Source organism: Anguilla anguilla, chromosome 15 (genome assembly GCF_013347855.1).
Source record: "Anguilla anguilla isolate fAngAng1 chromosome 15, fAngAng1.pri, whole genome shotgun sequence".
NCBI lineage: Eukaryota > Metazoa > Chordata > Actinopteri > Anguilliformes > Anguillidae > Anguilla > Anguilla anguilla.
Window position 1 is genome coordinate 30,092,681 of NC_049215.1, and position 14,140 is coordinate 30,106,820.

Sequence of the window (14,140 nt, forward strand, 5' to 3'; positions counted from 1 at the left end):
TTTGAATTACAATTTTATTGAACAAAGCAAATTTTCAGTTAAAATGAACAAGGAATATTTATTTACCATATTTACATTTAAGAAATATATTATTTGGCCTTAGGGCACTATACAAGCGTCTATATGTCACTGTCACCTGTAACAACCAGGCTACACTGTACTGTAGCCTGTGATTATTATCTTGCATGTTTTGACTTCTTATTTATAATGCTAATCTGTTAAACAGAACACATTCAGATTTATGAGGACGTAGTTCATAAATTACTCAGCGGACTGCCTATCGGATACTTTGCTTTATTTTCATAATTAAATTTTGAAGACCTCACAATGAGGTATAGAGAAGGCTAAATTTTCCCTTCTAGGTCAAGAAATCATAAACCGTTATCAAGCGTTATCGTTGAAGCTTTAATTGCATCTCTTACCCATTGCTCTTCTATAGTCGTTAGTTGCTGTAAGTAATACAACATATCGCAACAGCTCAGAAACGAAAATAATTTTAAAAAATGACATTCTCGACATAAATTCCGACCAGCCTCCAGTTTTGGGATGGCAAAACATTTCTTGAACCAGGACATACATAAAGAAAAGGGTCGCTGTACAGCCAACGAAGTGCAACAAATATGTTGTCTTGCCAATAAGAATAGCTTTATATTTCGTTTCGGGCCAAATATAGAGACACAAGAGTCTCGCCGTGGTATTTACTTTTTTACAAAAGGTATAAAGGAATTAATTGCACCTCAAGTGTCAGGCAGCGTTAAATATACGAAAGGTAAAAACCTTCCCTTATAGTTTTGCTTGCGTTGCTTTTAATCTGCACAGTCCCACTCACTCAGATTTACATTCAAAATGAAAATTTTCTGATTATAGTTTTTTCATATAATTTATGAAATAAATGTATTTTCTTACAATTTTATGAAAATAGTAATTTTATATTTATGTCATCAAATGTGCGTAAATTGTGCGTTGTATAAATAGATGGTTGAGTTTACGCAATTAACAGAAATTTGTTATTATAATTTTCACCATACCTCGCTGGTCAACAACATGGTCAAAATGATATTTCACCATGTGCGCGTAATTCTGAAAAAATACATTAATATATGCAGAATTTGTATTCTTAAATTAGACATAAATAATATCAAAAGAAAAAGAACATAAAGAGATTATATGTTCGGCTTGCAATCTGCTCAATGGTTTACTTACATTTATCATGAAAAGTCGCATAAACGAGTGTTTTCTAAATATACATTAGCTGCGCGCATACACTGGAGACAGAAATGTGTTCAAGTGTGACCAAACAAACACATTAGATGGGTTTAAAAAAAAAAATTTAAGTTGACAAATAGACAAGCAGGTGAAATAACCATAACAATTGTCGAGGTAAATATTTTTAAACATGTCACCCTATGCTTTTTTAATCTACTGTTGCTGAAACTAGGTTAGGGTCAATAGGATTCCCACGTCTCTCCTGAAAAATGGGAATTAATTAACTACACGGACAATGCGGCTAATTAGAGGAAAATGTCAATACCACGACGAACAACCTTTTTTTTCGCCGCTGAAAATATATTTGAGGAGCGACAGTCAATAAATCAATTTCTTACATTACATTAATTAGATACATATTGTCACCTTCGCAGGTACCGTCCGCACACCGGTAGGCTGCAGGTTTTGACAAGTGAGTGACACCACTCTCTTGAGTAAAGTAACCTATGTAGGTAGGCCTATTCAAAAGACGTCACGTTTTAAAATCGTATACACGAGAACATAAATAAGCACTTATGATCCTTTGGCATCTATACAGCATTTCTGAACTTAGTTGATTAAATTATGAGCAAAATTGAAAAAGTAGCACATATATCGCGTGCGCTTTATCGTACGCAGCTAGGTAGGCTATATTAATGAATTGTAATTAAATCATCCGACTCCGTTGCCCCATTGATTTCGGGAAAAAGCTGCTGAAAGTTGGATTCAGACGGTAGAGCCGGCAGTAATTGCTCAAGACACGGAGATGGGGGCTGGGCTGAGGTAGCCATGTATAAATAGTGTGATCTCAAAAACACAGACACAACAGCAGGAGTGATCTAACCTTCTACACCCCCCCAGTATCGCAGCTTTCGTAAACGAACAACGAACAGAGGACCGACACCTTTAGCGAAATTTAAAGTGGATTTCTGTTATCAGGACCACTCGAGAGACATGGAAGAACTTACGGCGTTCGTTTCCAAATCGTTCGACCAGAAAACGAAGGAGAGCAGCAAAGAGAGTATAACGTACAGGGAAGTTTTGGAGAGCGGGTTAGCGCGAGCCAGGGAGCTGGGCAACTCGGAGACAAACCTCCAGGACATTACTGAAACGAGCAACCATTGTCCGGTGCATCTATTCAAAGAACACGTAGAGCTGGATAAAGAAAAACTGAAGGAGTTTAGCGTTTCAAGGGCCTCCGAGGGTAAGTTCATCTCTGCTAGCGTTTAAGTTTGTAACTGTCCTATGTCCCTGACGTGGTTCACTCTAAATACTCGCATATAAAACCCGTAATTGGACAACTGTAGCCTACTTCCTGCAGAGCACTAACCACCATCGAATTCACGGGTAAAAATTACATTACATTGCAATACCATTTCACGAAACGACAATCTTGTGAAAATGATAACGAATTCGCAGCTGCGATCTATTGGCAAATATCCAATGTATTTTCAGACGTGTGTTGTACAGTTTTTCCAAAAATTAAAATACTACAGATCTGTCTTATAGAATGAAAACCATAATAATTAAAATGCGTTAAGCATGTGTACACATTTGATCAATGCAACATTTTGCAGCCGCTTGTAATAAGCTACTCGATTCATGAAATACAATTGTTTGATATCTGAAGTACATGGTCGCCTAAGTAGGCTATTAAGTTGTGATAGCTACAGCTATTAAAAACGATAGGCCACAAGCAAAAACTCCGCCAAGTATTAATATAACCACAATGTAATCATTAATATTCCACCATTAATTTTATATAAAGCACCTTTCTGCATTTCGGAAAAATTCAAAATTTATTATCAAACTTAATACTGCCTTAACACGCAAAGTTTTTTCAGGGAACATGTTGTTTACTTTTATTACTTATTGTAGGCCTACATTATGATTTCAAAAAGCATTTGATATTAAACTATACATAAAAATTGAACAATGGCTTGTAGGCTATTGGACAGTAATTCCTAGATTTTAATGGATAGCTTAGTGACGTGTTCATGTGGCATCTGGTCACATGGCCACATAGCGTATTATTATTATTATTATTATTATTATTATTCACATGTTTAAATAACGCATAGCTATAAAGCACATATTTGCATTGAACGTATTATTAAGGGGAGCAGATGTATTCCCTGGCTTGTACTATTTCAACACGACAGAGGATGAAATATTAAAATATGTACATTACAAATTTAGACAACTCATTGCAATTATGGCAATGGGAAATCAGGAGCCGTGTCACACACCTACATACAGTATACGTTCATAAGGGGTTGAACACAGTCCTTTCTTGTGAACAATGCTTACTGCTGTTCAAACGGAATTTATTCAACTTGGCATTTATGATTAACTGACATATTAAAATGTATCAATATATTGATGATGTGGCATGATTAGATATTGAACTAATCTCAATAGGCATTGTATGTCAATTTATTTGGCCTTTATTGGGCCTTTCCGCGTGGAAAGCGCTTGCAATGTTTGAAAATGCTTTCATTTTTTAATTATACATCGCAGTGACTAGTTTATCGTTTGTTTCAGACTAATTTTAAATGACTATTAACACATTTGTATCAAACAAATCGTTGCACATTATAATCTGTGAAAATCAATATAGGCCTTAGCCTTTCGGGACCTTGGCGTTAGTAGGCTTTGTAGTGGACAGATAAAATGACAAGTAGGAGTCGTGTAAGCGGATAAGTGTATTACAACTATAGCAAGTCGTATAGCGTACGTTTGAGACGTGTTTACAGATTCAACAGCGCTTGCCAAAAAGTCGAAATCGTGAAGTATTCAGTTACGCATACCTTGTAATGTACTACATTTTGTTTGAGCGCGGCCGGCCTTCTCGTGCTGTAAGGTAATACGCAGGGGTGTTGAAATAAATGTGGTTTGCTCACGCAGGGATATACGAATGCAAGGAGAAGAAAGAAGAAGTTAAATCCGAGGACGAAGACGCTCAAAGCAAACTGAAACAGAGACGGAGTAGGACAAATTTTACTTTGGAGCAGCTGAATGAACTGGAAAGACTCTTTGATGAGACGCACTATCCGGATGCATTCATGAGAGAGGAGCTAAGTCAGCGGCTAGGGCTTTCGGAGGCAAGAGTCCAGGTAAGCCTCGAATTCCCTAAATAAATGTTATGCGTGCACTGATGGCAAGGTCTAAGCGTTAGATCTATGCTACAGAATTTAAACAAGCTTTGAAACGAAAAACTTAGGACAAGAAACGATCGACTGATACACATACTGATTTAGTAGCCTAGCTACAACACTTGTAATCTCCAATGAAATTCGCGCGTTGAGGTTTTTTTTAAACCAGTACCCATATATATGTATCTAAACAAAGTTGAATATGTTTTACAGATCATATATTTTTGAAATAGCAGGCTTTACAAGTTCTATATCATTGCTTTGCGTTTTTGTCGTGTAGGCCTATCTGCTCGTTTTAACACATTTAATAAAGTTATTCCAAGTGTGCGTCTAGACAGTCTTTCAAAGAGAGTATGCCAATGTTAAAGGAGATTAATGTTTTAATAAATGTCAGATGTACCCCTAATATTTTGATAAACACACACACACGTAGGCTACACCACATACATGTTAAGCAAAGACAGTTTAATAACGATCAGAAACGAATGATTATGAATCCTAAAAGAATAATTAAACAAATATTATAATTATAAGAGTAAGTAAGCATATGCAGTACTCTCAAAATAAATCTAAAATTAATCTCTTAAAGTACATCTGTTTGTAAATAACACTCTTTAAACCTACAACATGAACACGTGTGTGTGCGTGCGTGTGAGTGTGTCATAAAATAAGATGACCGTAAACTGCCCTGGAATGTTTTCAGATCTGAAATTAAACTGACAGTTCATTTAGTTAACTAGACCTGAGCTATACATCCTCGTTTATGCTGTTCAACAATTTGTCGACCATCTATTACATTTAAAGTCGTTTGTTTACGCAGTTAGGAAAGCATACATTGCCACAATGATAAACAGCAGGTGGGGTTTAGCAAAAACCAGCCAGAGATCTTAAACGTCCTATGTACAAAAAGCATGGCAATGTTCTGTTTTCTAAAATAAAATGCAGGACCACGAAATTTAATATATGTGCCCTATTGTGATTAAACACAGGGATAATATGGATAATTACTCACCAAGTTATCGTTTCCAACGTTAACTGTGCTATATGGAGAGGGTTCCAAACGCAATTCCTATCTTTCTCATGAACTTTTATATTATTATAAAACAGATGTCAATGGACAATCACAAAATAAAAAGAACAAGATTCATACATAGAATAGCATGCTGCATTTACTACTTAATTGTACTTGGACATCTTTTCAACATTACACGCGCATTCGTCTTCTACTCCATACCACAAAGGCAGAAAAACGGCGGACTTAAAAGTTAGCTTTTATTACAGGGAAATTCACGCGAAAGGAGTTGCCGAATAGAAATCTATACCACACCTTTTAAACGAATGAAGATATTAAAGTACTGCTGCAGGGGATACGTTCTCGTGTCACTCATATGATTTCATCAGCCGCTAGATTTGTAATAGGCTACGTGCCAGTTATATTGCCAGTGATACTGCGGCCATAAAATGTTTTGAAAAACGGTTAAATTCTTCCCTGTATTTCTTTCCCATTTTTCGCAAATTAAAATTCTAAGAATCAACCTTCACAGACAGAGACGGAAGTGAATAGCTGTTACATTGACTAAAACGATGGGGGGGAATTGTAAACTTTATTTCACATCTGAAATAACTCACTTTACATCCATAAGAAGCATGAAACGTTTTCCCACACACTTGCAATGCTGCGATTTTTTTCACGTCAGTTGCTAGAGTATATATATTTTCAATTTAAACCGAAAATCTATTGTAAGTAAATTTAATGTTGCCCGGTAGATAGCTGATATTGACCTATATATTCGTGTACAGAAACTCCACACCGACCAGCTGTCAGGCATCTAATTGAAAGTTATGAGACCTTACTGAGAAGCAGGCAGTAATTCAATTACAACTAATATCGTTGGGTTTCTGGTGCAGAGCTAAATTAAATGTCATTATTCACTGTCTCTAATAAAAATCAAAAGGAAATCACATTAGTGTATTTGTGAAGCGCATCATTGAGTGGTCCTTAATGAAGAAATAACTGTCTAAAGCAGTGTAGTTCACTTTGCTTAGCATATTCGTGGATAATTGGAATTGGTCCTGAGCTGTAAAACATTTGATTTATTAGCTTTATAAGCCTCTGTAGAGGTTTAAAAATAGAGACGCTTGTATGCAAGTATGATAATTGATGTTTATAGTACTGGTACTTCTACTACTACTGCTACTACTTCTAAATCATGATGATGATGATGATGATGATGATGATGATGATGATGATGATTATTATTATTATTATTATTATTATTATTATTAACAATAAGAATAATACAATTATTATTATTTTTATTATAATTATGCCATAATTGTTAATACAACTGGAAATACTGGTGAATGTCTTTAGACTCCAATATGTCGTTCCATTGAGTTTGTATTAAATATTATCTGCGAAGTGTTTCTTCACTTAAAGTACCTCTCAATACCAAACAAATCTGAAATAGATTTGGCGGACCACAACCTAATTATATGACTGTTTATGTTCTGTAATTATGTGGAGCAGTCCGGACGATCAAATAATCAACCGTTCTGGAATTCTGCCGATTCTGCATATTTTATTGACAAACGCATTATAACGCTCGTTCAATAACTTGCCCTGTTATAGAACTCAAACAGTGTCAAATGGTTTCGGCACCTTGGGTAATTAAACAATGCCCTTTGAAGTTCATCTTGTCACTAATTATGCCATTGCAAATGACCAGCATTAAAGGTCGCGGAACTACGATAGTGCAATTTAATAAGGATTGGGGGATACTTTATATTAATTACCATAATCAAGTAGTGACGCATTCAGAGCTAGTTGCATGGCTACCTATGTATTTGTAAGAAGATCGAACTGAGATAAAATTAAATGAATTTAAACTGTGGGTTTAATGTTAGTATAGACTACAATTTCATATTCTGCTAAATTACTGTAACGAACTTCCCGTATATATACTCCCCATAATAATACCACCACCACCAACAATAAATAATAATAATAATAATAATAATAATAATAATAATAATATCATCAGCATTTTCCCAAATATTTATCAGACTTCTGGTTAGATTTTTATTTTAGTTACAGCTTAACTGTGCGCCTTTTCATTTGCTGTGAATGGCAGCTTTTTTCAGTCGTATTAGGCAACATTTGTTTATGCTACTTATGGTCGACGCGATTTCTTCGTCTACGCTGAAATGACGAGGTGGACCTCTATGTATGTCGATGCAATTCCACTACAGTCTTTTAATGGCACCCTTTGATTTTTAGGTTTGGTTTCAGAACAGAAGAGCTAAATGTCGAAAACAAGAAAACCAAATGCACAAAGGTACACACATTTGACTTTTAATCTACATTTTTTTAATCTGTGATCAAGCTGGGGTAATTTGGCATGCCTGGTGGTGCACAAAATGTCCTCCCCGAGACTTGGATTTTGAAAACTGATACTGTAAAGAGTGTTAAGTTACTTAGTGCTAGTTTTTGAGCATGTAAAACACTGATGTTGTCATAAAGGACAAGCCAAGCTGTAAAAAATCTCTGCTGCAACACGCAGGCCCTTTTTGGTGTGTTTGTGATAGGATAAAATACGAGCAACTGACAGAAAGCTGTACACCTGCACGAGTTGCTGTTCAAAGTGTGATAATTGGGATCATAGCACGGTGTGGATGTGGATTGTCATTTTCCTGGTTTGTCCTAGGTGTCATCTTGGGGACGGCGAGCCACTTGGACGCATGTAGAGTCGCTCCATACGTGAACATGGGAGCCCTCAGAATGCCCTTTCAGCAGGTAAATCCTCACTTCATATAAATGCCTATTTGTGTACATGTATACATAATTTGTTTCTGACATATAAGGGTCACTGCAGTAGAATAAGCATGTGAAAAATACACACATTGCATATGTAGGCTAGGGCATTTTGTCAACCATGCTAATGGTCTCGTACTGTAGGTAGTGATGTAGTTTACCGTTGTTCAAGGACATTTAATAAGCGATTTAATCTTGCTTTAAACATATTAAGAATGGTACTGCCTCTTTCAGCCTGTTCTTTAGGTCAGTGCTTTCCCTTGTGTTAACACTGTGAATTCAGGTGAACATGAAAAGCAGTTAACCGAACAATTAGAAACAAACCATTTCAGACACAAAATCAGAATCACACCAGTGACCTCAGGAGCTGTGCATGACACTGTTCACCAGCGCTATCAATGGACTTAGGTTGCCATTCAAAGCCGGATGGGAAATGTATTAGATAGAGAACAAAAATGTGCAAAGCATACAAAAAATACTACAACTTGTGTCAGGTTCGGTGATAATCTGGGTCATTAATGGGTGACAAGTAATGTTGGAGCAGAGGCAATTAACCACTTCTTAATGAACAAGCATCACGAAGGATGAGCTATTAAGTTGTATAACTGTATAAATATGACATGAATGTAATGTACATCACATTGTCGCACATGCTATTGTTGGAAATGGGAGTGCGGGGCTGGAAAGTGGCGTATTGTAAAAAGGTAAAAGACCCCAAGCTTACCTTTCACCTCAGAGGCTCATTTACAGGCGCGTGACATCAGAGAGACAGGCGAGACATTTGATCTAGTGTCTGTTTCAGAGGCATCAGCGAAGCAGCGTCTGCATCGTCCCTGTGAAGAAAAAAAAAAAAAAAAAACCCCTGTCCCTAATTAAGCCAGCAGAACGTCAGGCGTAAGCAGATGAAAGAGATTACGAAGAGGGAGAAACGAAGCAGCGATGGCTACTGGCACCGAGCCGCGCGCGCGGGACCGAGCTAGCTGAACGGCGCGCTGGCTAGGGAGGGGTGGGGGGGTGGGGGGTCGCAGCGGTCCGGCGGACCCCGGCGCTGACCGCCACCTGTTGCCCTGACGACTGACGAGCCCCGGCGTCCGTCAGCCAGCAGCGACGGAGTCGGTTCCCAGGTTGGGACTTTGTAACCAGAGGCTTGCGTGTTTGAATCCAAGGTTGCGCACGGATTCTGTGTCCCAGAACAACGTGCTGAATTTCTTAAGTGGTGGATGCGTTTGCATAAATGGATGGCGAGTGGAAACGTGAGCCGTTCTGGACCCGGTGCTGCTCGGGAATTCTGAGTAATTTAAATCCGTGTATTTGAAACACGCCCGGGTCTCTGTGATATTAGCTCACAATATTATCAGAGAAAGGCATGGACAGTTTCCCAAAATAGAACTATGTACAGAGGGTACTGGCTATCCTGAGATTTAGAGGCTTGAATTCAAAATCTGCTTAGCTGTGAGACAAATTGAAAAAAAAAAAAACATCTTGTTAAAATGTCTTCCAGATAAAAAAGATTTGGTCTTTTTTAGAGACTTGTGCACAATTGTGGCTACATTTCCTGCAGTCTATAGCAACTTCTTTATTTTCTCATTTCCATGGTTGCATGTAGGAACTAAACACAGTTATTTACTTCGCTATGTACTATTTAAATCAGAGTGTTGAAAATGGTAAGGATACCTATGGAATCGTTAGATAACAAACTTTAGCACTTGGGAAGGTTGTTTGAAAAGTCTAAATGCACTTCATTTTATGAAGTCAAGGGACTATTTCACCTCCTACTTGGAAAATAATTGCCAGGAATGTGCTTCCTGGAATTTAAAAACCCTATTACAAAAAGCTGTTTTTTCATTCCAAATAATTCTGGAGAAATATATACATCTATATAAATCTGAATTTTCCGTTGTGCATTGATATTTGTTTATAATTTTCCCATATGGCATTGTCTGGTACAGACATATGGGAACACTGTGTAGGGGAGACTTCCTGGAGGATGAAGCACATCTGCTCACGTATTAAACTGACACAAGCACTTTAATTTCAGACAGTCAAGTTTCAATGTTTTTAGCACACTGTGTGATCTGTTATCCGAAAAAGGCAACCCTGAGAAAACTGGAGGTACGAACACAGTCGGTTTTTAGCTATTTTCAGAGAAAATGCGATTGTGAAAAGCTCATCTTCTGTTTTGGCGGCATCAAATTCCAAATGGCGATCGCTTGCACTCTCCACACTCACACAGGCCAACGTTCAATTTAAGCGCAGTGAGCTTTGTACTGACCTTTGGAAACCGAAGAAAGTGAGGAGATTGCTCAGTATTTTCTGTTTTTCTAAGACGCTCATCACTAAATTCAGCGCGGGCTCTGTAGGTACAGCAGCGCTTGCTTAAAGCAGCCGCTGGAGGCGAGGCGTGTTTGCGATGAGACTGAGTGTAAATAACCACGCGTCTTGTGTTTGCTCTTCAGGTACAAGCCCAGCTGCAGCTGGAGGGCGTGGCCCACTCTCACCCGCACCTGCACCCTCACCTGGCGGCCCACGCGCCCTACCTGATGTTCCCGCCCCCGCCTTTCGGACTACCAATCGCGTCGCTGGCCGACTCGGCCTCGGCGGCGGCCGCGGTGGCGGCGGCCGCCAAGAGCAACAGCAAGAACTCGAGCATCGCCGACCTCAGACTTAAGGCAAGGAAACACGCAGAGGCGCTGGGCCTCTGACCCCCTGGACACCTCCCTCCCGCTGCTCTGAACTCTCAGTAAATAACCGCTTCCCTCACACAGGACTCTCTACGGGCCTGCGAGAACAAGGCAGAGACACTCACAGATAAAAAAAAAACAAAAACAAAAACAAACGACTAAAACTGAAAAAAAAAAAACTTAAAAAAAAAAAAAACATAACCAAGAACAAATACTGAGCTGAACTGAGAGAGAGAGAGAGGAAGGAAGGAAGGGAGAGAGAGAGCGAGAGAGAGAGAGAGAGAAAGAGAGAGAGGAGGAGGGGGGGAAAAAAAACTGACACAAAACCAGCTGCCAAAACAACCACTCGTAGGGACGGTAATTAAACACCAATGAAATCACCTTTTTACTTTTCGCCCAACAGGCAGGAGTACTTGGAGGCCTGTGGTTCAGTCCGTTCCAGGCCCAGATCACGGCCCCAGGACTGTACAAACCATGTCCGGATGTCTGTCTGAAAACCTGCCTTTAACACCGGAAGACTTTTAAAAATAAATAAATAAACAAAAAAGAAATGGGCAAAACAAACTCAGACGTCAGAAAGAAAAAAAACAACAAAAAAAACTAGTGTCTCTGCGGACCCCCGAGACGTTTGGATGCTCAGCCTGGCGCAAGCGGCCATGTTTGCCTCCTACCACTGTGCTCCTGACTCCGCCCACTGCATGCGTTTGACAGGAAGGGGAGAAAAAAAGAAAAAAAAATAACTTTTTTTTTTTTTTTTTGGGGCTGGCCTCCTTTGTGACTGACACACACATGTGACTATGTTATAATCACTGCCATGAAAAGATTCCACTATATTCATCTTCAGAAAATACTTTTTTTGTTTTCCATTCAATCTTTCCATTCAAGCTGTGTGTGTGTACACGCGCGTAGGATGCAGCAAAAAGCAGAGCTTTAGTTTTTTTTTTCCCAGCATACACTTGAGTCTTCTTTTCTTTTTTTGGAGGGAATTTTGTGTTGCTGTATTTCTGATGGGCATGCGTCTGCAGGATCATGTTTTTATTCTCATGTTGTGCTCACCTGATTTTATTTTTTGTATTTTTTAATTGTGCTGTGTCCCGGGGATAGAAGTGAAAATAGCTTTTGCACTTCAAGTTGTTTACAAAATTCATGCTACTTTTAAATGCGAGGGTAGATGGTTAGAGAAAGGGGGGTTTGGTGTCACCAAAAAGGCATTGAAGTGACACGTGTCAAAGGGATGAAGGGTAACTGCAATTATGTAATTTAAGATATTAATTCAGCATCAGTCAAACTGAAATGCAACTGTGTGCAGTTAAGTGCAATACTGTAAATATATATAAAAATTAAAATAGCAGTAAATTGTTAATGGGGGGAAAAAAACAGTGATTTTCAGTCGCTTTTTTGACACAGATGTCAAATTACTTTGCCAAACAGAACATTTTCTAAGATTTAAAAGTTATGAATTCATTTTCAGCAATTACATGCCATAACTCCTGATGTTCAGAGGTACGCAAGCCTAGTTTTGCGCACATGCAGAAACAATAACTTGTTGAGGTAGATGAGAGCACTTTTGTTTGCTGTTGTTCAGATTGACAATGGATGGACTAGGATCTGAAAGAGTTCTTTAACATCTGCTGTATAGTATTGACACAAGCAAAACAATTTTTAGACTCACCAGAAACCAACGAGCCTCACAGTCTCATTTGATATTTTACAATCTGTTAGAAATGCGGTTTTATATGCCACAAACAAATATATGAGCTGGTTACTACTAAAACAAAATATTTTTTTGATATCCTAAGAATACAGTAAAGCATAACCTTTAAAATCAGTTCACAGCACTACCCAATAAACGCTCATAATTTTTCTTTGTAGAAACTTCATATATTTAAAAAACAAGTAACCAATGAAACATTTTAATTAATTAGTTATTGCTTGGGAAAATGCCAATGAAATGGATGGTGTTGTCAAAACTTGTCAAATACTATTGAATTCAAAAAATGATCCTAGTAAGGTCTACCTCTAACAGTATATTATTAATTTCAAATCATTTTTCTGGCTCACACACCACCCTTACAAGTATTAAGCAATGTTTCCATGTTAAATAATTTCTTGGGTGCATTTATTTATTATTTTGTTTGAAAGATTATAAATGAAAGTTTAAGTCAAATTGCGAGTGTACATTTTACATGGCTTTGCATTTATTTTTATATATTTTAAAAAATTTTCCTTTTGTAACAGTTGATCAGAACATGGCTGGGTGTAGTACATTTTTTTTAGCATAAAATGTTGTGTCTGAGTTTACAAACATTTCAGGGATGGTTAAAAAAAAAAACTAAAATACTTCAAACAAGTTTAAATTCATTTTAAACTCCATGGAACTTGTAGCTGTCATTATCACAGTTAAGTCACAGTTTCTTTCTTTGTGACTCATGCAAGCATGCTTTAAACATGGTTCGCCATACAGTTCTGTTACAGCGTGTTTTTTCTGTTGATTCACACAATATGAATGTACATGTTGTACAAGTAAACTATTAATAAAGTTATAAATATTTGTAATGCAGTTTTACAATACTTCATAATATAGTTACATTTGAAAAAAAGTTTTTTACAGGCAGCACATTGGGAGCACAGATAAACTAATTAATTAAGAGAAATCTATAGGTTCTCTTGTGCTAGACAACGGGCCTAATTTATTGTGTACTGATGATGCGTCTCTCAAAGATTTGTTAGAAAAATGAAAAAAAGGTTTTCCAAGAAAATCTAACATATGAGACCATGACAGCAATTTTATGGCAATATGTAAATACATAGGAACGTGAGTATTAGAATGAGTTATTATTGGAGGGAAATTCTGACAGCTTTCTTCCAAAATTCAAAAGGGCTGTACCACTGGCCATATCAAGTCTTTTTTAGTCACTACTTCCTTCTATTCTTAGTATCCATGTCAGCCATCAGAATGGATCAGATCCAATCCATCTTTTGCCAGCAAGGGAAACTGAGCCACTATGGAATCCAGATGTACGGACACAGTTCCTTCAGGCAGAACTGGCAAATCAACAGCACAGAAATAAATGAGAACAGGACAAAGAAAACTTTAAATGGGAAAAAAGCTTGTTCTGAACTGTTCTGAAAATAACCAGGGGTTTAAATTTTTGTCTTCGGTATCAGGCTGGTCCCTAAAATTATTTTCTCCACTACAAGTAATTTCAGATTCACTTTCAGAGTCCTGCGTTCACCTTTGCATG

The 14,140-nt window shown here is 37.8% G+C and overlaps 1 protein-coding gene across 1 annotated transcript; it reads left to right on the top strand.

Moving 5' to 3' along the window:
- The first annotated feature begins 1,891 nt into the window (after positions 1 to 1,891).
- On the top strand, positions 1,892 to 13,451 carry shox (short stature homeobox). Its single transcript, XM_035393029.1, has 6 exons — positions 1,892 to 2,449; positions 4,153 to 4,361; positions 7,681 to 7,738; positions 8,108 to 8,196; positions 10,671 to 10,883; positions 11,299 to 13,451. Exons 1-6 carry the CDS (start codon positions 2,200 to 2,202, stop codon positions 11,401 to 11,403), a joined length of 924 nt encoding a protein of 307 aa, XP_035248920.1. The 5' UTR covers positions 1,892 to 2,199; the 3' UTR covers positions 11,404 to 13,451.
- Positions 13,452 to 14,140: the final 689 nt, after the last annotated feature.